The sequence below is a fragment of the Myodes glareolus genome, chromosome 20 (assembly GCF_982192425.1).
Source record: "Myodes glareolus chromosome 20, mMyoGla1.1, whole genome shotgun sequence".
NCBI lineage: Eukaryota > Metazoa > Chordata > Mammalia > Rodentia > Cricetidae > Myodes > Myodes glareolus.
The window spans coordinates 11,028,809-11,055,281 of NC_142045.1; the positions used below are offsets into that span (position 1 = coordinate 11,028,809).

Below are 26,473 nucleotides of genomic sequence, written 5' to 3' on the forward strand. Positions count from 1 at the left end.
GGAGATAATGTTTGAACTTGCTGATCCTCCTGTGTGCTGGATTTATAGGCGTGTACTACCATGCCTAGTACATATGCTGCTGGAGACCCTGAGGCTTCGTGGGTGCTGGGCAAGCACTCAACACCTGGGCTATCTCTCACCCATAGGCTCTTCTCTCCTCTCTCAGCCTTTGTCAGAGGTGGGGTGGAGGCCCTCTTTCCTTAGTCTCTGAACTGCTTGAATTCCATTGACATTTTATATGTGCCTTGGCCAAGAAGATAAAAGATCACTTAGCTTATATTGTCTAAATTCCTAAGGCCGTTTAAGAAGGTATTTTTTCCCTTTATGGATGATTTTCCTCTATGCTTTTTAAATTCCAGGCGAGCCAGTCTGACGTCAGGCATTTGGTCCCTGTGCTTTCCAGTTTCTCAACTTGCACTCGCTGCACTTTGCTTGACCTGGCTTCTTCCACCTCTCTTCAGCTCTGTTGGTCCTCTGTCTCAGCAGTAGGAATTCAGGAGGGCACACTAAGGAACACGTTCAATCGTCTTCCTTCTAATTGGTGCCTATAAATAAGCGTGGCCGTCGTGGAGATGCCAGAAGTCCCGCCTCGAACGAGTTCTTCCCCCGGTGTACCGTGTTTTATGAGTATGGCTGGAATTTAGAACTGTTTGTTGGCTGTTGAGAATACAGAATAAAGAGGGCGTGTCAAGGCTGGCAGAATAACACGTGGGACTCAAAGCTAGGGCTGCACAGAGTGCAGAGGCAGAGGGATCCAAGGACAGCAGACTCATCACTGCCGGCGTGGCCTGTGTTCCAGTTGCTGGTAGCTTTGATGAAGGGCTAGTCTGAGGATCTAGAGTGCGCTGTGTGCCAACTAGAGCAGGTTTAGGAAAACTGCCGAGAGAAAGCAAACACAGAACAAGCTGCTTCTCACCTCAGCGGTTTGACCTTGTCTGTTTGCATTGGTTAGGGTAGCTCTTTAACGTTTAATTGATGCCCTGCCCTTAACAATGAAAAACAGCTCCAGCACTAATTACAGACAGAAAGTTAGGACTCCTTCTCAGAGGTCGAAACTCCTCCTTCTCTTATCTGATCTCTGTTTCGTCCGTTATGACAGATCTCTTTCCCGAGATGAAATAAACTTATCTCTTGGGAAGATTTTCCTTAGTACTTGCTCACAGAGAGGCCCAGAGGAAGCGAGATCCTATTGTATTGTTCAAGGACAAGGTCATCTTGCCTTGGATTTGGGCCAAGAAACCCTGGCAACAAATTAGATCTTTTTAGCCTTGTTAGAAGTGAAGAAATATATTTAGAAACTTGCCAAGGCATTACATGTGCTGCTTACACATGTGCCGTTTTGAAAAAAAAAAAAAGGTCTTTTTCATTGTAGTGCATACACCAACCTCACCATTAGCCAAAGGGAGCAGTGTCCTTCATAGCCTGGCTGTTGAATATTGTTCAGGAATGATCCATTTGAAACTACCTGAGGATAAAGTCAATTGATTAATGGAAAAGAGAATGCTCAAGTGCCCCTCCCTCCCCCCGTTTAACTGTTTAACTACGACAAATATCAATATCTTTTCTTAGGCCTTTGAAGTACTGATATATGATTTTCACCAAGTTAAATGCTCCGGAGGTTTAGTATTAAAGTTATAATTATTCCTTAAATACAGTTTTCCATATTGTTAGTTCCCCTTGGGTTTGGATTGGACTACAGTTTTAAATATTCTATTCAGGTAAACTGTTAAGAATTCTTCTTGGGGTGTAGCTCAGTGGTATGACATGTACTTAGCACGGGTGAGGCCCTGAGCGATCCCCAGCTTGGTTAAAGAAGAGAACAGCTCAGTGCTGCTGCGTCTGTGTTTCCTTGTGTTTCTGTAGCTTTCCTGTTCAGATCAGTAGTCATTGTCCTCCAGTTTCGTTTGGATTTTTGGTTTTGTTATGAACTTAAAAAGATTTAAAAAACAAAGTAAGTGATATGTATGTTGTAGCTATAACCATGTGAGTATATATACATACAGATGTATATATACACACACTTATATGCGTGTAATTTAATTGAACTTTTATAAATGTGTCTTCAAGGTCCTATTACTTTCCTAGTTCTAAGATCTTTGCTCTGTCTTCTTATTTGTTAGGTGTTTGTTTGGGGGGGGGTTGGGGAATACAGGGTCTCTCTACATTGCCCTGGCTGTTCTGGAACTCACTACATCTATCAGGCGCTGACCTTGAACTCAGATGTTTTTTTCTGTTTCTGCCCCTTGCGCTCTGGGATTAGCTTGCATCACCATGCCTTCTTCATTGAGAAATGCTCTTTACTTTTGGAATCATGGCACATGTATGTGATTATCTATATTTACAGTACCAGTGCTTTATAGTGGTTTGACCATTATACAAAGTGGGTTAGAGAGAATAGTGTCTGGTATTTAGAATATAGACTCTGAAGTTAATGCACAAATTGATAATAGAATAAATGCGTATTTGCGCCTCGACTCACATAAATAGGTGATGTAACAGAACACTCACAAAAGTGGCTTTCTGTACCTTGCAGGGCATCCCTGTGAACTTAATGCCCTTGCCCATAGTCTTTCTTGTTGGTAGTAAAATATGCATGCCATACAGAACTGGACTGTTTTACACTTTGCCTTCCTGTATATTAAATGAACCTCAAAGCCTCAAATCACAGCCTTGTACATAGTCATGTTCTTCTCTCTCTCTCTCTCTCTTTCTCTCTCTCTCTCTCTCTCTCTCTCTGTGTGTGTGTGTGTGTGTGTGTGTGTGATTAGGTAGATGACAGACAGACTCTTACTCGATCCCACTGTGTAGGTTATGTGCTGTGCTCCCTTTTCAGTCTTCATGTGAATACATGTGAATACACTGCTCATACTTCACATGACTTCATTCCATATCAGTGCACCAGATCCTACTGTTCATCAGAAAAACTAATCACAAAAGCATGTGGGGCCCATGTCAGTCTTGTGACAAAGTGATGGGATGGAAATTTATGATTAAAATTATGTTCTCTAGAAGGGAAAGCTAGGGAGATGTATTATTGTTTATGTTGACTTGGTTTGATGCTAGAATGAAGCGTACCCCCACCATATATGTCTACATACACATTCATATTTCATACACAAGGGATGTGTGTCTTTTTAAATATAAACAGCCCATAATCTCAATTCTAATTTTGGTATTTAGTAAAAGCTAAAATTTTTGCATAAGTTACTTTTAGTAGAAGTAACTGCTTAAATTATTTTTAGTAGATGTAATTTGTAGGGGGTGGGAAACGTGCACTGACTCTTGGGATAAAAATGTCTATTTTCTTACTGCTTTTTATTAGAGGTCTTAAAAATACAGATTACAGTGGGTACCTTAATAAGGATCATTTTCAGTGGGCCAACCTATCACTGAATTTATTAAAGTGCCAGACACAGCATCATACTTTTCTTAATAAAGGAAGGCAACGTAACATGGTCGTTTGTTGTTTGGTTTTTAAAGGCTGTGGAGTTGTGTTTTGGTTACCTCTTCTCCAAAAGATTCTTAATCTCTGATTACAATATTTGTCATCAGTGTCACTCCTGGAAGCTCTCTTTTTCTGTTGCCTTTGTTTGGTTCCCCTGAGTTATTCAGCAGTGTTGGAGTGAGGGGGAATGTGGTGGTGTACAGGTTTTGTGGATGTTGTGCGATGGGAGTTGTGTACCTTTGGTAGCAGCGGAACAGAAGATCCCTAAAGTCTGGGTCTCTGCAGAGCCTGCGCTGGCAGCTACGGGACAAGGCCAGCAGAAGTAGAGATGAGCACAGTTCATACCCATGTTCCCAGCTACCGAGAACGTGAAGGATAAAATCACCTCTTAATATGTGTCTAATGAATTATGCTTTGCTTTTAAAGCACTCTCTTGATCCTTTCATTAGCTAAAATATGAATGTGTAAGGCTTCCTGTTCAAATGAACACCAGTTTTGGAAATGTAAAATCGTATTACTTTATAAGTAACACTTGCTGTAACTACCTAAATTTCTACTGTTTTACATTTATTTATTTGTCTGTGTACACACATGTGTGCAAATGTACCAGGTGTGGGGAGAGCAGAAGACAGCTTATGGGCGTCAGTTCTCTCCTTCACCATGGGAGGTCTGGAGGTCAAACTCAGGTTTGATGGCACATGCCTTTACCCATGGAACCATCACACTAGCCCACCAAACCATCCTTATTCAAAAGAGATATAGCTATGCTGGTTTACTTGTGCTTTGTGTTACGATTACTTAGGCAGAGGTATCTCAGTGGCCTGTGCAGCCATTGACGGTCCTGTGCATAATTTATAATTTCTACAGATAGGGCTGTTGAGATGGCTCAGTGGTTAGAGCACTGGCTGCACAATCAAGAAGGCCGCAGTTTAGGTCCCCAGAAGTCACGGGAATGCCTAATGGGCATAGTTGCCGCCTTTAATTCTAGCTTCAGAAAGGAGAGACTCGGGATCTCTGAACAAACTACCCTTTTCAGCAAACTCTGGCTTGAATAAGACCCTGCCTAGAGAATAAGTTAGAAGAGCATTTGAGGAATATTCCTGACACCTGAGGTCAACCTTATTTCCCCCTCCCCCAACACCCATGCATATGTATATACACCTGATGTGGACATGCGTACACACACATGAAAAGAAAAAAAGACAAATTTAGTGTGTATGTGTTTAAGAAAAGAGAGAAAACATTAAAAACAAGGATGGAAAAAAGAATTCCGAGTTTATTATCTAGATTGTTATAGTATTGGTGTAGGGGCTAGGGAGGTGGCCCAGCACTTAAGAGCACTTGCTGCTCTTCCAGAGGACCTGAGTTTGGTTGTCAGAATCCATATCAGGCAGCTTCCTGGGGCTTTCTGTAACTTTAGTTCCAGGGGATCCAACACACCGTTTCTGGCCTCCCTGAACACTAGCACACATATTATAGCAGATAGAACATGCCTACACATACATAACATAAAAATAAGTATTAATAAGCATATTGGCATATAGATTCTTTTATTGTAAAAATGTTTTTATACCACAGTATTAAAAAAATCCAATAATGGTTTTCCTTCTAGATATTTTCCCAAACATATATGTAAAAGATTTATTTAAGGACAAGTAATTTAATATATTTATAATTAAATATATTTGAAGCTTGTATAGCAGCCTTTGTCTTTAACATTTTTAAAAGTTAGCCAGAGTAATATATAACATAATTTATATGACTTAAACTGAAAGACGGACTTAGTTAAGAATTTTATTTAGTGTTAGAAGCCAGGCATGATGGTGTACTTTTAATCCTAGCACTTGGGAAACAGTTATGAGGGTTTCCGTGAGTTCGAGGCCAGCCAGTTACATGGTGAAACCCTATCTCAAAAGGTCTGTCCTTCTTAATGGAAAGAATACCATTTGATTTTAGCCATTTTCACTATATTTATACCTTTGTGTTTGTTTTTGAAGCTTGAGCAAATTTTTAAGGTTTGGGAAGTGAACAGTATCAGAAGAAAAGAGAAGTGAAATTGCAGATATCCCAGCTGAGGAAAATATAAGCAGTTGTGAGCAAGTACCCCCTCCCCCAACCATGTGCCTTTCCCTGTGCTGCCGGGCATGGCCCCAGATTCCCTTCCCTTGCATTATTCTTACTTCCTTCCCCACTTTGAAAGAAGCAATGACCTAATGTAAGGAGGAATTAAAGCAACTTTCTGTTGAACAATACACTCAAAAATGGATGGTGATGATAGCCAGTGAAGTTTGTTTTGCTTTAGAAAAAGGAATATGGTTCATTGAAATGTTCTTTGTGTTTCTCCCCAGCAGGAGAACATAGATTAGATCATAGTTCTCATTCAGTAAAAAGCACTTTCATTGTTAGCTGAATAGCATTTTAAAAGCTGACTTGTAGCTAGGCATAATGATGAACACCTTTAATCTCAGGCAGAGGCAGGTGGATCTCTGTGAGTTCAAGGCCAGCTTGGTTTATGTAGTGAGTTCTAGGACAGCCAGGGCTAGTGAGACCCAGTCTGGGAGTCAGGAATGGGGGTAGGGAGAAGACAAGTAAATCAGGTGTGATTGTATACACCTGTAATCCCAGCACTCTGGGAGGCTAAGATGGGAGGAGTGCATGCCCAGCACCAGCCTGGGCTACATAGACTACATACCTTGTGCCAATGAAATAAGAAGTTTACTGCTCTTGAGTACTTTAAATGTGTGGGTAGTCCTCTGTTGACTGTGGTTTCTGCCCCACCAGGTCCCACATCCGTTTAGTCCATAATAAACACACAGAGGCCTACATTAATTATAAACTGACTGGCCTATTAGCTCAGGCTTCTTATTAACTCTTATAACTTATATTAGCCCATAATTCATATCTGTGTTAGCCATGTGGCTTGGTACCTTTTTTGGCAAGGCAGTCACATTTTGCCTCCTCTGTGTCTGGATGATGACTGTAGATGGAATCTTTCCTCTTCCTAGAATCCTCCTGTTCTTGTCGCCCTGCCTGTACTTCTTGCCTGGCTACTGGCCAAATAGCGTTTTATTAAAATAAAATTGACAAGGTGCAGACCATTGTCCCACAGCAATCCTCAAAGAAGAAAATCTACTGATAATGTGATTTCCATATAGATAAAAACAATATGTTTTCACCCAATAACATCTTTTTCTTGTACAACAACACAGATTATGAAAAATGGAAAGAAATTGCATTTTATGACTGTTGTGAGGAATTTGATTTTTGCTTTCCTCACTATGAAATTAAACTTTTGGATTATTTGTATTGTTAGAAAAAATATTAGTAATGAAACAACTCATTTTGCACACCATACATTTACTTCAGAGTTCTAGAAGAACAGTTAAATATAGTTTTACTTTTTCACATCTGGTGGAGTAGGTTATCCTGGGCTGGACACAATGTGGCAGGAAGCACATCCCGGTCCATAGGCAGGGACACCGTGTGTCATCCAGCGGTGCACAGGAAGGGAGTCCGGAGACTTGGTAGAAATGAATGAGAGCAGCACATGGAAATGATGTGAAGAAAAAAAAAGGATGTGGGGTTTAGGGAGGCAGAAGAAATGAGCTGAAAATTGCATGAAATGGCACGATTCTAACACAAGGCCCGTGCTGTGTCCAAGGTTCTGCTGCTGTTAGACTGCTCATGAGTAGACTCCAGTCGTCCCTGTTGACCTGGGCATGCTGAGTTATTTCTCTAACTATATTACGTGAGCAAATGGAAGAATCAAACATTTCTTAGCATTATTGTTCTTCGCCTTTTGACTGTATGTATTTTAATGATCATTTATTTTGGGGGTAATTACGATGCTATTTCCTCTTACTTTTATGGCCCAGCAATACTTTCTTTTCATTACTAATTTGAAAGATACTAAAATAAAGCAAATTATTAGACTCAATTAAATGAAATGTTAGCCATTAATATAATTGTTGGTTTAGTTTAATGACATTTGCATGCAATAATATTGATGTACAGGCAGTTGTAGACCCAGGTAGGTATCTATTAGCCCTTCCAGCTTCCTTAGCACAGATTCAGCTTGGCAGAGTGCCAGCATTTATTCATCTTGGTTATTTAGAAATAAAAGTTCACCTGACTGTTTTGTGTTGAGACATTTGGGGAGCATACACGGGGCAGCTGAAATCAAGGGTGGACATGAAGGATGAGGTACTTCGTCAGGTAGAGTCTGAAGATTCGAACAGCAAATGAAGTCTTTGATAACAGTGAAGGTTTGAAGAACCAGGCATTGTTGCACAGGCCCATGTTGCCAACACTTGAGAAGCTTAAACAGAATAGGGAGTTTCAGATTGCGAGACACAGCCTCACAAAAGACAGCACCCTTACACAGAAAATACAGAAAGCCGCGATGAAATGCAACGTAATCTGCTCTCACAGTGGTTCAAATGCTGTAGTGTAGTTTCTCTAATGCTACCTAGAGAGAACTCTCAGAAATAACGTGCAGACTGGAGATACAGCCGAGTGATAGTGTTTACGTCTAGGATGTGCAGGGCACAGGATTCAATCTCTGAATAAAAGAAGCCCATGCCAACAGTAGCTGGAATCCATTCCTGTCACCTGTGAGTAAATTTATGTGGAGACAGGGATTAGTAAAACCTGCAGTGTAGAAACTGTAGGGGACTCTGGAGCCAGAACTTGGGCTGATGACTGACTTAACTGCTGCTGTGGAACTTGGTGACATGAAATTTTTATAAAAGTGGAGATTGTATCTTCCAACCAAAAACAAAACAAAAAAAAAAAAACAACAAAAAAAAACCCACCCAGGACCAGATGGTTTTAGCTCAGAATTCTACAAGATTTTTAAAAAAGATCTAATACTAATACTCCTCAAATTGTTCCACATAATAGAAACAGAAGGAACATTGTCAAACTCTTTTTATGAGGCTACAGTTACCCTGATACCCAAACCATATAAAGACATTACTAAGAAAGAGAATTACAGACCAATCTCACTCATGAACACTGATGCAAAAATATTAAATAAAATACTGGCAAATCAAATCCAAGAACACATTTGCTTCTCATTCCTCTTTAGTGTATAATCCCAAGCAACCTGCTAGTTACAAATTCATTATTATAGCGAAATGGTAACAGCCCTGCTGTCACTAACTAATGAAAGGCTTTCTGTGTTTTAAACATCGCAAGCTGTACAACAGTGTAAGTTTTCTATGGCTTCGTTGTATGTAATTAAATAATTTTTTTCAAAAGTTGCACAACTGATACCACTGGTCATGTCGTCCTCCTCATGGGAGTTGTGTGCGGCTACAGATCTGTCCGTGTTGAGAAGCCGTGTGAAATGCCTCTAACATTTCCTGTAGGCCCACAATCTCAGCGTGGACAATTTCTTGTGCTTTCTGAGCAGGGTCATTCCTCTATTTCAGAACTGATTTTCTTAAGTATTGGTTTCAAAGCAATTTCATGTGTGTGTAACAGTAGCTATTACCTTGCCTTCTTTCTGATGTGGTGTTCTGAAGAATTTTCAGATTCTTTACATGAAGGTTTTCTCTCATCAGTTTAACCTTTTAGGAAGTCCCTGTGATTACCCGAGCTTGCACACACCACAGGGGCTTCTTCAGTACTCAAATTTAGGGAATTCTGCTCTTGCTTACAGTTTGGATGATGTCGTTGCTTTCTTATTTTGTTTCCAGTTAAGGAAGTTATTCAAAGGGGCCAATTTTAGTTATCTAGAGGAAAGTTTTGTGAGCTTTCTTGTCCTAGACATATGTCCTGGCTGTGTAAAATACAAGTCAATAAATAATAATATCTGTCTTGGTTACAATTGCATCATTTCTTTAACCCCATTCAACTATAGCACTTATTCTCTGGACATCTTTCACGAAAACAAAACAAAAACTGTATTATCCAAATGCAGCAATGATAGTTGTTCCCACCCTGGCTTGGCGGTGCCATTGCTCGGGGCTCGGTCTCCATGGGTTGGTGGTGGGTAGGGCTTTGCGCTAGGCAGCATTAGAACACCCTCTCCCTCACTGTATTAAGTGCCAACGTTATATGTGCATCTGCTCTCACTATTCCATACTTTAAGTGTCATGTAGGCTGCCATAAAAAAGATGTCACCTTCTGTTATGATTGGAAATGAGGTGTCTTCCAGAAGACTCATTGTTTGAAGTCTGTCCCCAGGTGGTGACACTGTTAGGTAATTGGCACCGGGGCTCTTACTCCATCAATGGATGAATAACCCCTCTGAATCAATGCATGGCTGAGTAGACAGTAGGCGGGACCGGGTTAGAGGAGCTGGGTCACTGGGGGCGTTCCCTTGATAGCTTTATCTAGTCCAACGCTTCCTCCAGTCTCCATCCAGCATGCAGCTTTGCACAGTGTCCTGTCATGGAGCTCCGCCTCCCTGTGCCCAGCCAGGTACAGCAGCAGTGGAGCCAAGTGGCCATGGGCTGACATCTCCAACACGGTGAACCAAAATTGAATCCTTACTCCCGTAAGTTGTTTTCTCAGAGATTTTGTCACAGAAATAAACAACGAACACAGCTTTAGGTGATTTATAATAAAGCTAATGAGTGCATTTGGTTTGCTACCTGCACCTGAGAGCATAGGAACTTCCTACTGATGCATCACAGTTGAGCAAACTCCGTGAAGTGTTCGTGGTGTGTCATTTCCAAGCATGCCAGTGGGGATCTTCAAAGCAGAATGTCCTGTGGCCCTCCCCACACAGTGATAGGAAGGAACTAATACAACTCGGTGGGGGGGGGGTTGTTGTTGCTGTTGGCTGATTTTTGGTGTGTGTGAATAAAACAATACTACATATAAATAATAATAATAAATCAATAAAACGCTATGCATGCGTTTATGTGCATATGTATGTGTGTGTGCACACACCCTGGGCTGGAGATATAGCTATTTAATAGAACATCTGCCTGGCATAGACAAGACCCAGGGTTGAGTTCCTACCACTACTTCCCCTGGGTATTGAGGGGACCTCAAAACTTTTTTGTATTCTTTATTCTGATACTGACTAGTTTGCTTAGGCCTCTTTTGGTATTTCCTAGCAATGCAGTGATTAGGCAAGGCACTTGTTTTGTTTGCTCTACAAAATGGAGATGGTGATTATACTTCTTTACCTCACAAGTGTTTTGAAAATTAATATAGTCATCACTCCTTTTAAGTGCTTCATGTCTGATTCCTAAACAATATTAAAGTAAAAGTGAGAGTCTTTGTATTTTACCAATGGCAGCTTGCTTTAAATATGGAAAATATTTTAATATTGATGTTTTAAGAAGTTCATGTTCTCAGAATTTTCTTGCAAACTTATGCATGGCTAGGCTCATGATTGCTAGTTTTCTACCTTTATTGTAATCCTCTCCTGCTACTGTCCTTCATGTGTGGGCCACAGTCTCTCTCTCCTTCGTGACTGTGTGACACTCAGAGATTGTTAAGATGTTTGGGATTGTTTTTCATGGTCTCTGTCATGTCGTCAGTGACACCCATGTCTCACAGGGATGGGTGACATCCAGTGTTATTTATGAATTCCTTTTGCTTCTTCATTTAGAAATGTTTCTTTTCCTTGATTTTTAATGTGAACATTGATCCACAAGTTTGGTGAGTCTTTTTATTCCCCCCCCCTTTTCTCTTTGTTTTGTTTTATTTTGAGACAGGTTTTCACTGACTATGTAGCCCTACGTGTTCTTGAACATCCTGTGTAAAAGAAACTGACATTGAACTATGGAAGTTCTTCTGCCTCATCCCCCCCAAAGTGCCAGAATTACATGCCTGGGCCATCACACCTTTCAAAAACACTGTTTTTTGTTTGTTTGTTTGTTTGTTTGTTTTTGTTGTTGTTGTTTTGTGTTTTTTTTTGGTCTGGTTTTGAGTATAGGATATGATTACTTGTTGGCCATCTTAGATCAGCTAAAATTCATTTTACAGATCCTTCATTAACTGCTTTCTGCAAATTGGAATTGGTTGCAAAATAGCTCATAAAAGAATCACAGTTGATATGAAAAAATCGCATTAATTTTTAACCTTAGTACTTCACCATTTTCCTCACTTATTAAGTGATTTTGTGCAAGTGGAGCTGCTTAGTAAGACCTGTCTTTGTAGTCATTCCGTGTGTGTTTGCAAGGAGGTATTTTTAGATAGTTTAGCTGAGCAGCAATCTGACGTCTTTGGAGGAGACATCAGTTCATTATGTGGATACAAATTCTATGCTTTCAGCTTTTATACACCAAGTCTTAATTTAAACCCCTTCTTCTTGCCTTTTCTAACGAAAGAGACTATATCATGGTATGTATTCTATTTCTTCCTAAGGCCGATCTTTCTAGTTTACCTTCCTTACATAAATGATCTAGGTAGAACGTTTTTATTTGTTCTCAATTTAATATAGACTACAGAAGCATGAAATTCAGGGTCATATTTAATTGTGCCATTTTGTATTGTGCTCTACAGTGCTTTGCTATTATGATACGATTCGGGGATTTAAGATAGTTATGAAGCTCATAAGTGCTGTTTTCTTTGAAGAAGAAAAAAATGTGAAGGACAGGACGTGGGAGTTGTGGTCTTCTTAACTGTGCATAGTGCATGTTCCCTTAAAAAATACAAACCCCTTGTTTGGGAAAGATAGTTTAAATTTAATGCCGAGAATATAAGAAAGAACACATGCTATTTGCTTTCTTGTTCTAAACCCCGTGTTTGAGTGAAGTTATTATACCTTCTGATTTCTCTCCTCCCATTCCAGTGCTGAGAGGAAGTTCTTTCGGCTTCTGCCTATCTGTGCGTGTTGTTTGTGACACTTGTTCTCTTAGGACGAGAGCCATAAGGATTCTCTTCATTTACCATAAACATAGAATTTCCTACCCCTAATTTTACTCCACCTAGTTTCAGGAAATAATTCAAATGGACGTGCAAAAAAATGAATTAATTTTCAAGTAAATGTTCTTTCATTTTTGCAAATGTAAAGGTTGTGCCTGCTGTGTGTCAGATCGTCAGGGCTCGAGTGAAAGCTTCTACTGTTCGTTCAGATGTGCTGTCTGCGTGGTGGGAAGGCTGGGGCTTAAAAAGTGGTCCAGTATTTTTAACACAGTTGTTTGATGATATGTGAATTCAGTGATATTTTGATTACATAATGGAATTCATCATATTTTACCATACATTGCAAATATAAATCACTATCACTGAGAAATAGATGAATTACTTAGCATCAAAGAAGGATATTGCTTGGGGAATCTGATTAATAATGGGCATCAGTCTAAAATGTGAGTTTTCAGTCTAGAGAAAAAGCAAAGACATTTTATATATGTGATACAAATTTTATTATATGGAAGAATCTGGCTTAACAACTTCATAGTATGAAAAGTGGAAAAGAAATACTGCATCCATGACTTTTATTTTTTAAAAAAGAAAACCTTTCTTGTTCTTAAAAATTAGTGTTGTTATATAACCATTTAAGACTTTAGCTGAAGCCTGATATTAAGTGACTCAGATCCCTAGCTGCTTAATAATGCTTCTTTACTGTGGAATTTAGGGGCTTGCCAGATTCTTGAGCTGTGACTTCATTCTCCACCCCCTCCCCAAATTTGCATGCAGTAAAAAACTGAGAAACTGTACAGAAGAATAGCTAATGCCCACATCCTCACGTGCTAAGAGTAGCATGGCTGACTTCCGGCTGTGTTGTGGTGAAACTGTCTGTAGTTTAGTGACCAACTTCTGGTTAAAATTTCTGTATCAGAAAAGTCACCTGAAGTCTCTGAAATCCACCCCCACCTGCCAGCACCTCCATAGCTTCTGCTGTGGCTTCCCCTTTCACTTTCTCCAGAATATGAGTTCTTCCTTTCAAAACTTGTCCCAACATCAGCCAACCAAGAATGGCGCCTGCCCCGTGTCTTCTGGGCCGCTGACCCCGCCCATCAGCACTGTCCTGGAGGAAGAAGCTTATTAAGTAAGCTTCCTTTTGCTCACACACCCTAAGGAATCCTTCAGGAATTGAGAACTTGATCATCTCAAAAGATAAATAAGTAATAAATATTAATAATAAATAAAAATTATGGCCCTGGTGACCGATCGCCTGGAGAGGAGTCACATGTTAATGAGAGGTTGCTGCTTGGCCCTTTCGTGTTATAGGGATAAGTGACACTGTTGTGGGGGAATTTGGAGGTGTCTGTTCCACTAGCCACCTGTCCCTTCTTTCCCCACTTAAATATGGCTGGGCATTTGCATCTTTTCCATTTATTTTAAAATTCCTCATAGATCTGAACTGTTTTCATGGAACATACAAACTCTTGAAAGTCAGATAATGTATTGCCTTCTCCCTCCTTTCGTAGTATACATTGATTGTCCACCTTGTAATTAAGTGTCCCCCCTTAATTAACTCTCTCACGTTCCCTAGAGACTGCTTTCCATCCCGTGGCTTCTCCTGCTGCTCTCCTGTCTTCCACAGCTATAGAAAAGGCAGACCAGGGCTCGTTTGGTTGGGCATCTATTGAATTTGTTTGGCATTCTGTGCTTGGTGTGTGGCTCAGTTTTTCTCGACTCGACTCTCCAGTGAGAGAGATAAGGAAGGTTCCCTATCTCAGGCAGCTTGTCCATCCTGTTGGTACCATTGGAGGCACCGAAGAGCGGAGTTCTTTGCAGAGGCACGGTGACCCAAACAGTAGTAACTAGCTCCATTCATACTTCACGGACTTTGACTGTATTTCTGCACTGGGGGACACTACACATTCCCCAACTTCTTTAGAAGATTCTAGGAGCAGATTAGGTGTTTAAACAAACTTTAACAATATAAGGGAACTCTTGTTTTATATTTCTGTTACCTTTTATATTTTTTACTGGCATGTGTACACTCACATATACAACTTATAATTAGTGCCTTACCTCAAAAGGAAAAACAGCTTGAGATGCTTATTTCCCATTAGCATTACTTAATTATTGAATTTTTTCTTTCTTTCACTTGTGGGATTATAATATGATTACACCATTTTTCTCTTCCCTCCCTTTAAGCCCTACCTTGTACTATTCCTTGCTCTCTTTCAAATTCATGGCCTCTTTTTCATGAATTGTTGAACTTGTGTATATGTATATAGATCTTTGTGTTGAGTTGAGACTTTATGGGCTTTCCCCTGCCCACATGGGCATGTCTGTTGGTGTCATATATGTTCAACACTTGTTCAGGCAGTCCTGTTGGTGAGACTTTGTAGGTATAGCGTCTGACAGTAGCAGAAAATACAACCTCACAGGAAACTCCTTGATCCTCCAGCCCTTTACAGTCTTTCTACCCCAAAGAATATATCTCTTACAGTATCAAAATACTGTTTTACCGTAAGTCGTCTTGATCATTATTTATCATTATTATTACATTTATATGCGATTCATTGTAACCATAGTTTCAGAGTGGAAGCCTGGCCCGGGAGTTCTAACAGACCAGATGAGGCTATCCATGTCTCTGCTGCCCACAATCTACCTTCCTGGTTGCAAACTGTGGGCTGTCACAGCTCCGACTGTGCATCCCCTGCCCTGGCCAGCCCCCATCGCTCGCCCTACGCAGCTGCAGCTTCACTCTCTGTCCTTTCCCTGGGTCACCACTCCCCGCCGTCCTCTGCTCTTCCTGTGGGTCTTGGTTTGACTGGCGCCTTTGTGCTCAGTCCCTTCTCATTCTCAGTGTCGGTTCCTCAGAGCTGCCTTCCCAGTTCCCGGGCCACCCAGTCAGTCCCCAGCCCTCGCTGCAGCCACACACACAGTTTTGGTTGTGCTCTCTAACATCTCTTGTTTCTCCTGCTCAGGCTCCTTCCTCCTGGAGGGTGCAGGTTAGCCGGTCCCGATCACTCTAGCTTCTGAGCCATGGTGGGCTCTTTGAGGATGGCAGGAAATCAGTGTGCCTGTTGAATAATTAAGTGAAAGAGTGAACCTAGAAGCTGTGAGTAGAGTTGTGCCCCTCCGTCAGACTTCCCTGTCGCAATCTGAGAGTCAGGAAGTTGAAAAACTTTAAGTTCAAGAAGTTTCATTCTTAACTCTTCCGTCCTGGCTTTCTGGGAAATTTATTGCTTAACTTCGTTTCGGAAAGAAGAGAATTTCATTCCTCTTGTGTAGTAAAAATCACTTAGCTGTTTTCTGATGGTGCTACATATGAGAGCTGATAGAAGGGGCGGCGACAGATCTGGGAGCGAGAACGGTGGGGTCAGGCTACCCCATTCTGGTTTGTTCAAGTGCAGGGTCTCCGGCTCCACTCTGGGCTGAGAAGTTGGGGAGAGGAAGGGGGTGTTTGCTACCTGCTGTGCTTGTGTTTGGGAAAGTGTGAGGGTGACAACAGATGTGTTCCCTGCAATGACAGATGTGTTCCCTGCAGACACATCCAGCAAGAGAACTGCCCATTACATCAACAGCTACTGTCCAGGGTATGAATGTTCTGTGACAGGCAGTATTCTAGAAGTCATAGTGGAGAGGGGCCCGGGAGACTCTCCCAGAAGAAGCAGGCAATGTAGACACCCGAGAGAGACACTTAAGTATAACAGTTGAAATTACCTCAACTAACTGTATGTGCCCAGTGCAGGAACCCACAGGAAACGATGGGGGAGGGGTTGGAAGGCCGTGGGACACAGCTGTTAGGACTGTGCACTTGTTTCTAAGGGTAAAGGAAGCCAGGAGATGATAGTCAGGGGAACGACATGACTGAGCATGGGTTTTCCATCATGTCTTCAACATTTGCTCCGACTATAGCGTGAAGAAAAGATTGCAGGGGATATGAGATCACTGAGAGAGACGAACCAGGGCAGCAGCTGGCAGTGACCTCAGAAGAGAGCACGGTGCCATCCGCTACCCAGTGGAGTGCACACATTTATGCCCCTGTGAGGCCATGTCCCTCCCAGGGTGTGGAAGGCCGCAGTCTATACCTAAACTCAAGTTTTTGAGTGCTTTGCTCGTGCATGCATGTGTAGCCGTGATGGTGCAGACCACAGTTAGCCCGTTGTAAAGAGTGTGTCCTGATGATGCTCTTCCGTCCTCCGATGTACTTCTCGGGCAGTACGTCAATTCACATTCATAGGAAATAGAAAAGTTCAGAGAGTAGCTGAATTTGAGGAAAACAAAGCAGTGTAATAAAACGTTGAAAGTGGTGTTAGTTTACAAGGAGTGTACCTAAGATTGTTCAAGTAAATCTTTGCAAATGAGTGAAGGTCATGGGCTATGGTGGGACACTGGCAGAAGCAACGGTGTTAGGAAGACTATGATGTAGCATATGTTTGACTGTTCATTTCACATGCGTCTAGGGCTTGCCAGTGTAAAGAAAGGGAAAAGGAAGATTTCTTATCCTTGCCCTTCTAAAGCATAGTATTCCTACTAGCCTTGGGCAGAAAAAAGTCCAGTCGGTCCTTAGTGCTGCCCAGATGGCCAAAGCTGTAGTTATTCTAGTTTGCCAGGGCTGATACATCAAGGCCCAGAAATAAGTGTGAAATTAAATTGATCTACCATCTTTTGAAAGAAATCCTAAAATGAATATATTTATTCCCTGAAGTAAGAGAAAAATCTAAATTATTAGATTAATAATAGTAGCAGTCTTTTTGGCAAGAAGGGTAACCTGGCAGTTATTAAATTGTAAGCCGTGCTTCTTGGTGAGAAGTCCTACTTGTGGTGGTGGAGGATGAAATCTAGAGCTGGTTGTGAGTGGAAGAGTCTGAGTTGTCTCTTCAAGTTGAGCATGTGTAAGGACAGGTACAGAGTTTGTATTTACGTGTGAACTAGGAAGGTGGTGAAGAGACCTCAGTTCTTAGTGTGCCTATCAGCCATAGCTTCTAAGAGACAATCATCACACTGTTCATCTGCCTCTTGAGTCCTAGGATTAAAGGCCTGTGCCATGCCCAGCTAAGATGGTGGTTTTAAGTTGAATAGCTAGCACAAGAATTTTTCATAAATAAGTCATTCTATTTCTTTGGCTTAATGATGTTGCTCTCCTCAGCTTTTTACAAAGTGTACTTTATAACAAATTCTGTATGAAAATGTGTGAAAATTAGTTTACATACATGGTTTGGGTTTATATACATGCATGTATGTATTTGATGGAGGTGGTATGATTAAAACTGCTCTGTTGCAGAATTAAGTGCTCTCTCTATATATGAAAAACTATCCATGGACTCACATGTTATGGGAGCAGAGTCTCCATGGCTGTGAAGTCACCGTCTGATTGTCTGTCCCTTCAGTGACTTTTCCTTGTTGCTGAAGGCTGTTCTGACCACCGAGTGACACTCTTCTCCTTTAATTATCTGCTTCCATTTACTAGTTGGTAGGTGCATTAAAGCTCGGAGCCGGCTTTCCTTTCTGCTGTAGCTAGCAAGCCTGGAATTCAGTAAATATTTGACCACTTAATTAACTGATAAGTAAATGGACTTTAGTATTTGTATGATCCAGATTGAGCCTGATCCTGTGGAGTGAGAGGTCTGAGTGTTAATCACACCTTTCCCCATAAGGAACATAAAGATTTTTAAAGATTTTACTGTGTTAAATTTCCCATAGATAGTTCATGAGAATAAGTATAGGTTTTTTTTTTTTTGAGTTCATATGTGCTGTTTTACCAAACCAAACAAAATACGGTAGTTTTAATACAATTGAAGTCTATTATTCTTTGTGTAAGATCCTGTGCTCTTGATTGATGGGCATTTCCTGCCGTAAGTACTGATGGGAAGTTCCTGGCCTCCTTCACAGCATGTAGCTCCGTTGTATTGTGTTCAGCAGTGGCTCTCTCTAAGGGAAGGGAATGGATTCCAGAGGGTATTTGGGGAAGTTGTCATCAGTACGGTACAGAAGCGGCACGTAATCACTTCTGATTATTCCCACCCCATAGACTTTGATTCGTTGCGTGGTATCTGTGTAACCGTAGGAGACGATGGGAAATGTCTTACGGGTGTCTGTCGAAGGATGGTCATGGCATTGTATGTAGGCTTAAGTATGTCTATGCATGTGTGTTTAAGAGTGTGCTACAGCTTTTAAGTAGCTCAATATTGCCTACTAGTTAAGGCTTTTGATTCTGTGTGAGGCTTTCTTTTCAAACAAACTGCAGTTGGTTGGCCCTCCATATCAGCCATGGCTCCGAAATACCTAAAGTGAAAACCTGCACCTACACGGAATATAGAAATATCTTGAGGCTTTTGTTTCAGAAGCAATGCATTGTGAATGTGCATAGCAGCTGTGCTCCGTTAGTTACGAGTGATCTAGAGATGATGTAAGGTCTAGGAGAGGCTGCACATAGGCCACATGCAAACCGTATGCCATCTCATCAGGGATTTGAGATATTAGAGGAACCCCTATATTTATTTTCGTTCACAGGGAGGACAGCTTAGAATCCTCCATGGAGCCCTTACGAATCTTCCTCTTTGATTTTTACTCTTTCTTTTCCCCAACTCCATACTCTACTGAGTATTTTTTTCGTCTGGGATAACTAAGCGCCATTCCTCGGAGGCTCATCAAGCTTGCTGTGTAGTTGGTTCTAGAAGCGCCCTGCTGCTATTGCCAGCAACTCCCCCTCTTCAGGGATTACCGCTTCCATAGCAGCTATCGTGGGAACACTGGAAAACAAGAGGCTGAGAAACTCAGTCTTGGTCTTTGTAGAATGTTATCGAATGTATTATCTTTGCCCAACCACATAGTTGTGGTGTTTTGTGTTTTGTTCAGTTACCAGCCTTTATACACAGTCATAGACACATGAAGCCTCTTACCTGGGGGCTCTGGACAAGCCATATGATGGTCTGAGCTTCCTGGTCTGCAACAGTGAGGGGAAGCTCCTGGCCTTGTCCTAGATATTACGACAGACCACACATTGCCCTCTTGTTAGTGTGTACATCCAGAATAATGACGGTGGTTGTCACTAACCGAGAACACATACAAAGGAGCTAGCTGTGATTTAAACTAGGTGGGATGCTAACCAGGTGAATTTGTGCTTCAGGTGTAAATCATTTCGAATGAGGCAGCGAACTCCTCTACACTAAATGATCTACTGAGAATCTTTTATGTAGACTTTCGGGAGCCACGTAGGATGTGAGGTATTGGACTAATAGTGTCAGCTCTGGCTGCTCAGAGACGTTCTGCTCGTGAGCAGAAAGTGATGAACAGGTCAGTAAAGAAGGCCGGAGTGACGACTTCATCATGTGCTGTTCATTCCACAGAAGAAACCAGGGCACAGACATTAACTAACTTGTCCAGAGTCACCTGACTTGAGAAGATTGAGGGCGGAGGGTAATCCATTCGGGGCTAATGTTAGACTTACGTATGTCTTTTATACTTGGTAGGGGCTTAGAGAGTGCTTCAGCCTTAGAAATCATTAGGGTTTGGTGGGTTTCTTTAGAAGAAAAATGACAGTGCCTGAAATTTTTAGAAGAATTTGGAAGAAAAATTTCATGCCTCATAATGCATGTAGAAAACGGTCACTTCTTTCCATTATGTGTGTGAGCAGAAGGAACTCACACTGCGGGTCTGGAGATGTGTGGTCAGGCACTTTCCTAGCTCCTCCGAGCATCACTCCCCCCATGCTTCCCCCCCCCCAAAAAAAAAAGGGAAAGAGAAAAGTAATTTTATATTGTACAAAACTGTTGGCTTTCTTCATGGAATATTGGCAACGAAACATTTAAGGACAGAGTTATATCGAGAGCCCGGGTTCAACAGTTGTGGAACACTTTTGTTTCTGATGTATAATAGCGTTTAGTTGTCCTGGGACTTTTCAAGATGTTATCTTAAAAAACAGAAGTTGGCAACATTATAGACTGGTCTTTAGTAGAAACAGGTCAAAGAAACATGCATGCACATAGCAGCGGTGGGGAGGGGTTTGACTTTGTTTGTTTGTTTGTTTGTTTGTTTGTTTTGGTGATAGTGGGGTTGAACTTAAGCCAGGCAAATGCTCTCACCCTGAACTGCACCCCTCCTCTTTTAGTGATTTGTGTGTGTGTGTGTGTGTGTGTGTGTGTGTGTGTGTGTGTGTGTGGCGGCTCACTGAGTTTCCTAGGTTGGCCTTGCACTTGCAGGCAGGAAGGCAGGCAAGCTGTGAACCTGTGCTCACACCCTCAGCCTCCAGAGTACTTGGGATTAAGGTCTACACCAACAGCAACAACTAGAATTGCTTTTTAAACCTGAGTTCATACTGGGAGTGTTTTGTCTGTAGTTAACTCCTTTCTACATGACTTTGTGTCAGCAGCCACTGGTATCTAGTCTGAGATTTTACTGTGAGTACTACCATGCTGAGATGTGCCTTATGTAGGAAGCACCCAGAATTTGGGAGGCAGAGGTAAGCGGATCTCAGTGAGTTCGAGGTTAGTCTGGTCGACAGAGTTCCAGGACAGCCAAGACTGTTACACAGAGAAACCCTGTCTTGAAAAATAAAAAACAACAAAAATCTGTTTGAGTTCAAAGCCAGCTTGTTTTCCATGTCAAGTTTCAGCATAGCCAGAACTACTTAGTAAGATCCTGTCTCAAAAAACAAAAACAAAAAAGCAAAATCACAAACAACAATAACAACAAAAAAGCCACAAAAACAAACAAACAAACAAACAAACAAACAAAAAACCCAGTAAGGCAGGTGCATCTCAATTAGTTCCATTCCAGCCTGGTCTACAGAGCAGGTTCCAGGACAGCCAGGGCTGCACAGAGAAACCATGTCTCAAAAGAACCAAAACTGAAACAAAACAGCATCAACAAAACACTCAACCTAACAAACAAAAATTTCTGGTCTACCAGTAATACATTTTTAGGACTGTAGGGATCCGTGAACAATTTGAGCAGTAATATATCCATATATGTTACTGCAATATATAATATATCCATATATGTTACTGCAATATATAATAGATTCCTTTGAATTATATTACTAGTGAATTTCTAGTTAAGTATATTGGTGTTATGATTGAAATGCTGGGCCAGCGAGACATCTCAGGAGGTAAAGGTGTTTGATTCTAACCTGACAGAGCCTGAGTTTGGTCCCTTCAACTGCATGGTTGAAGAGGAGAGCCAACCGATACAAATTGCCCGCTGTCTTCCAGGGTGTTATGGCACAGACACAGACATATATATGCACAAACAAATAATTAAATTAAAAATTTAAAGATCAGAGTGTTTAAAATTTGTTAGTTTTCTTTTATTTGCTTTAGTTAGATAATTATTGGGTATAGTCCCAGGTTCATAAAACTTATTTATTTTAACAGACTTAGAGCTGAAGTCGTGAGGCAATTTCTGTCTCGATACTGTGCACTAACAGTATAAGTCAGCACTGGGTCAAGCTGGGAGCAGAGCAAAATACTGGCTCTTGCTTGTACAGTGTGCCTGCTTAGAAGATGTTAATCTAGGCTCCCAGTAAGTCTCCCCAGCGTTCTCCGTTAGTGGGAAGCCTGATTGGAGTGTGGGGCTTGCACCTGTCAGCCTCAGCATTTCCAACACCCACATTTGTTGTTTTGTTTGACTCTCAAGAGCTCTTATTATCCCAGCAGCCTCTGGCTGTTTCTCCCTTAAGCCTGGTCAGACCAAAACAATGCACACCCCACTGTACCTCACGGGGATGCCTTTTTATAGCCTTTGCTTCCTGCGACCTTGATCCTTACCCATACTCAATAAAATTTACATCTGTGTGGTTATTCCCATTTATGGCAAAAGATTTTTTTTTGTGTGTCCTACACAGGGCATCTGTATTTCTGCTTCTAATTTTAGGGAATATTTAATTACCATTTACTGAGTTTAGTACGTCATTATTTTGTGCTCTTACCCATGGAACACAGATGGTGGGAAGGGAGTTCAAACTAGTACGGGGACTCGGGGCCTGGGTCAGTAGTGGAGGGGAGAGCTTGCCTCACATAGCACAAGCTCGAGTTTGATCTCCAGCAGCTAAAAATAACACTTTTAAAAAATAGATTTAATTTCCTCTTCTGCTGCTCCCTTGTCTCTGGCTTCTGGGTTAGCAGAGGTTGCATTTGGGGTTGGAGATGGCTTCCTCATCTTGCAGTCCCTACTACTAGCTGAGCATCTCTCGCAGTCGGGAAACAGTAAGCACGTGATAAATGGAACTGAATTGTTTAGAGCAAACCCGGTTCTCTTGACTTAGGGAACCATTTTGCCGTAGCAGACGTGGGCGAGTCTACAGTAGCACATGAGAGCTGGGCGGGTCTCGAGCTCTGACCACTTCCAGCCCTCTCCACAAAGTGAAGACAGGCAGGAAAGGTGTCCAGGGAGTAGATCTTGAAGAGAAGATTCCCGTGAGCTTTGAATAAATAATCATTGAGTGAGGAGAAATTGACTAGGTAGTTCATTCGACATGTTTGATTTAAACATTCCATGTGGCACATGCCAATCTCAGTCATGTTTGTAAGTGATAATCACTAGGTTTTGGTTACTTATTTTGTAGTTATAGGCATAGATTCTGAATGTAGGTGTGCTGATACACCTGCCTAGTACCTATGGAGAAGTTGCTATTCTAAGTTGTATGTATCTCACAGCACCTTCAGTGAGCACATGTGTGAGATAGGTAATGTTTGCGGCACTTTTACGGGCCACTTCTCTGATATCTGTGAACATAGGAGTTTTTATCTATTTGCCATCTAATTGCACACTGTATAATAAATTCATGTTTAAGACATATACTTTGTCATAAAGTTGACAGTGTATTTAGTAACAGACTTGTAGCTACTGGGAAACATGCATACATAGGATAGAGAGTGTTGGCATCTAGGCAGGTCTGAATGAATGTAGAATGGAAATCCGCTTTTCTTAAGGCATCAAAGCTTATGGATTAAAGGCCAAGCATCTCCTTTGAAATCTTATTCTAACTATGTGGTAGCACTACATTTTTGCAGAGGGGACAAGGGTATAAGGAGTGACTCTAATCGATCTCCAAGATCAATAAGATTTCTAAGTCAAGCTCTTATTACATTTTACTAGCTAAATAGGATCAGTATGCAGCAGCAAGCAAAAGTATGATTGGTGTCTTACCATTCCAACTAGCGTATGCTTTCTAACGCATTACTATTGGGATAGTGCATATAAACCTAGTGTGTAAACAAGGAGGGGGGAATGTGTGCAGACAAGTGAACGTTGCCTGTAGACACTTAAATGTCAAGTTCTTAGCTGTTTTCTCTCTTTTCATATAACTTAGTAAGTGACAGTATGGTTCAGTGGTTCCAGGATGCTTGCTTTAAAAAATAACAACAAGTTTTAAATATTATTTGAGCATGAATGAACCAGAAGTTTGTTTCCTTAGCTAGCTATCTAGACTGTTGTTACAAAGTTGCATTGGTTGGCAATTGCCAACAAACAGAACTAGGGTAATTTGTTCACTTCTTTGTTACTTGAAAATTGTTCTTTACCAAATTAAATGTTCATCCATCTGTCTTAATCGTTTAGCCCACCTATTGAGACATCTAGTTTAATACTATTAAGGTTCATTGTATGCTCATAAACTTTAACATTTTGTGAATTTGGTTAATAGAACGATATTGAATAGTTTTGAATCTGTGGCTGGAAGTCTTTCCTGGTGCTCAGTGCTTTGTAGTAGGGCACAGCATCATAGTTGTAAGTGTCTTGAAGTTCTCAATTCAAATTGTAAGCCCATTCTTTTTTTCTTTTTCTTCTGCTGCTTCCGTAGCTCCCTGCAGATTTCACAAAGCTCCACCTCACTGACAGCCTCCACCCACAGGTGACCCACGTGTCCTCCAGCCATTCAGGATGTAGCATCACCAGTGACTCTGGCAGTAGCAGTCTTTCTGATATTTACCAGGTAAGAAGACTCCTCAGTCTCCTGCTTGGGGACGTTTTGGAAGTCTTAGAGACAAAAGTTCTAAGGGAGATGCATGCGCACACATTATGGATGCATGTTTTATATATGAGGCATTGTTTATGTTTCACAGACTTTGCTGTGCTCTGCAGAGTTGAGGAAGTAGCTCTACCACTGGGTTGTCACCAGTTGGCAGAGTGTTGGATTATGACGGAATCGGTTCTTGTTACTCTGTTTCATTCATTTGTCTGCAGACAGAATTCAGTATATAAGTCTGACTCAACTAAAAAGCAGCAATATTTATCATCTTAGGGTCCTGTCAACACATAAAAAGCCTTTTCCCTCAAAAAATAGTTTACTTTGGAGCCCAATATGAGTGACCGTGGCATGGGAACACAGATTCAGTTTGCCAAGTTGTTACTGTGTAAAGGATGTGGGAATCGGAGCTCATGCAGACAATACCCAGACACACGTAGTTTTGTAGAACAGTAGATATTGAAAGGTATCCAAGATCATACAACTTTTTGTTTTGTTTTGCTTTTAGAGACAGGGTTTCCTTGTGTAGCCCTGGCTAACCTGAAACTCAGTATGTAGACCAGGCTGGCCTCAGACTCAGATTTCTCCAGTGCCTCCGCCTCCTTCCTGAGTGCTAGGATTAAAGCCATGTGCCACCATGCCTGGCTCTCAGAATATTTCTGGATGGGAAAATCCATTGTTTCTTGCATTATCCATTTACTATTACATAAATGACTAGAATTTTATTTATTTTTTTCTTTAGACTCTGTTTTGGAAGAAAATTCTTACCAAAGTCTATATGACCTTAAATTTTATTATAGCTTAATGAAACTTTTATCTTACAATTCCAGTGAGTGCTGTTTATATAAACAAATAGCATTTTAAAGTTTTAAGAAGCAGTTTATGAACCCAAAGGTTTTTTTTTTCATTAGTTTTAAAGAAATTCAGAGTATTTAAATTTTTAAGTCAGTATACATCTTTTAGGCCTTTTTATATATCACCAAAACACTTAAATTTCCTATGAGAATTTTAATTAGCATGCCAAAATTACTTATTTTAGTGTGCAAAAAAAAAATGAAAAAAATGGAAGTGGCCACAGGTTTTATTGCATAGTTCTTCTTTGGACCCCCCTCCCTCAAGGGGCAAAAAGAAAAAAAACACACATGAAAAAATTATCAGAGACGCACATGATAGAGTTTCAGAAAAATCCAGGTGTACTTGTGGGTGAGGAAGACACTTTAGGGTCTGTAGCAGCAAAGACTGAAAGGTGATGTTTGTCATATGAACTGAAGACAGTGTCTTCCGGTATTGTTAACAACTATGACTTTCTCAATGTTTTAATTTATATTGAGGCTAAAATTATATGTCCCTGTGTGTGTGTGTTTGTGTGTGTGTGTGTGTGTGAAGGTCAGGTATAGTGGTACATGCCTTTAATCCCAGCAGAGACAGGTGGATCTCTGTGGATTCAAGACCAGCCTGGTCTATGTGCTGAGCTCTAGGCCAGCTAAGGCTATACAGTGAGACCCTGTCGAGAGAGAGAGAGAGAGAGAGAGAGAGAGAGAGAGAGAGAGAGAGAGAGAGAGAGAGAGAGAGAAGGAAAGAAAGGAAATACAGGTTCTGGGTCAGGAACTATCTACCTGCCCAGTGACAGTGTAGGATATGGTTCCTTCCTAGACCAGGCAGTGGTGGCCTGTCCCTTACCCTTACTCCACACAGTTTCTCAGAATCTGTCCCTCAGCAGTGTTTGAGCAGCTGCTCCCTCTAGTTATCCACAAGTTCCTTTCCCATTTAGTCTCAGGCTGACCTCTTGGAGACAGGAGAGTGGCTTAGTATATCTGGGGGATCAGCTGGCCGGATGATGTCCTCTGAAAGGGCATGTATTGTCCTGTCTGACCCAGGAGTGGGGCATGGATAAGTCCAAGATTTCTATCCTTTGTTTGGTGGAAACGCTAGGTGGAAAAACAGAAGCAAAGGAACCACAGATGTACGGAACAAGCCATTCTCAGCAGACAGACCAGACAAGCGGCAGGTAAACTAGGCAGTAATGCTTCAGGTGGACCCTGGCAAGAGCCCCAGGAATGTTGAATGGTGAAGGGACAGACACATAGCTCCACAGTGTTATCTAAGCAGCCTGGGGAGTTAGCCTCCATGCTGAAATAAATTTTAGACCTAGCTGGGAAAGAAAGAAAGAAAGAAAGAAAGGAAGGAAGGAAGGAAGGAAGGAAGGAAGGAAGGAAGGAAGGAAGGAAGGAAGGAAGGAAAAGAAAGAA

General features: G+C 41.3%; 1 protein-coding gene across 7 annotated transcripts in view; it reads left to right on the top strand.

Annotated features, from left to right (window-relative positions):
• The window catches only part of Rapgef2 (Rap guanine nucleotide exchange factor 2), a 218,509-nt gene that overhangs the window by 140,440 nt on the left and 51,596 nt on the right, over window positions 1–26,473 (top strand). For all 7 annotated transcript variants that reach the window (XM_048424899.3, XM_048424901.3, XM_048424900.3 and 4 more), the window contains one exon: window positions 24,060–24,191. In XM_048424899.3, the coding sequence (XP_048280856.1) occupies window positions 24,060–24,191 (132 nt within the window). The remainder of the gene's footprint in view (window positions 1–24,059; window positions 24,192–26,473) is intronic.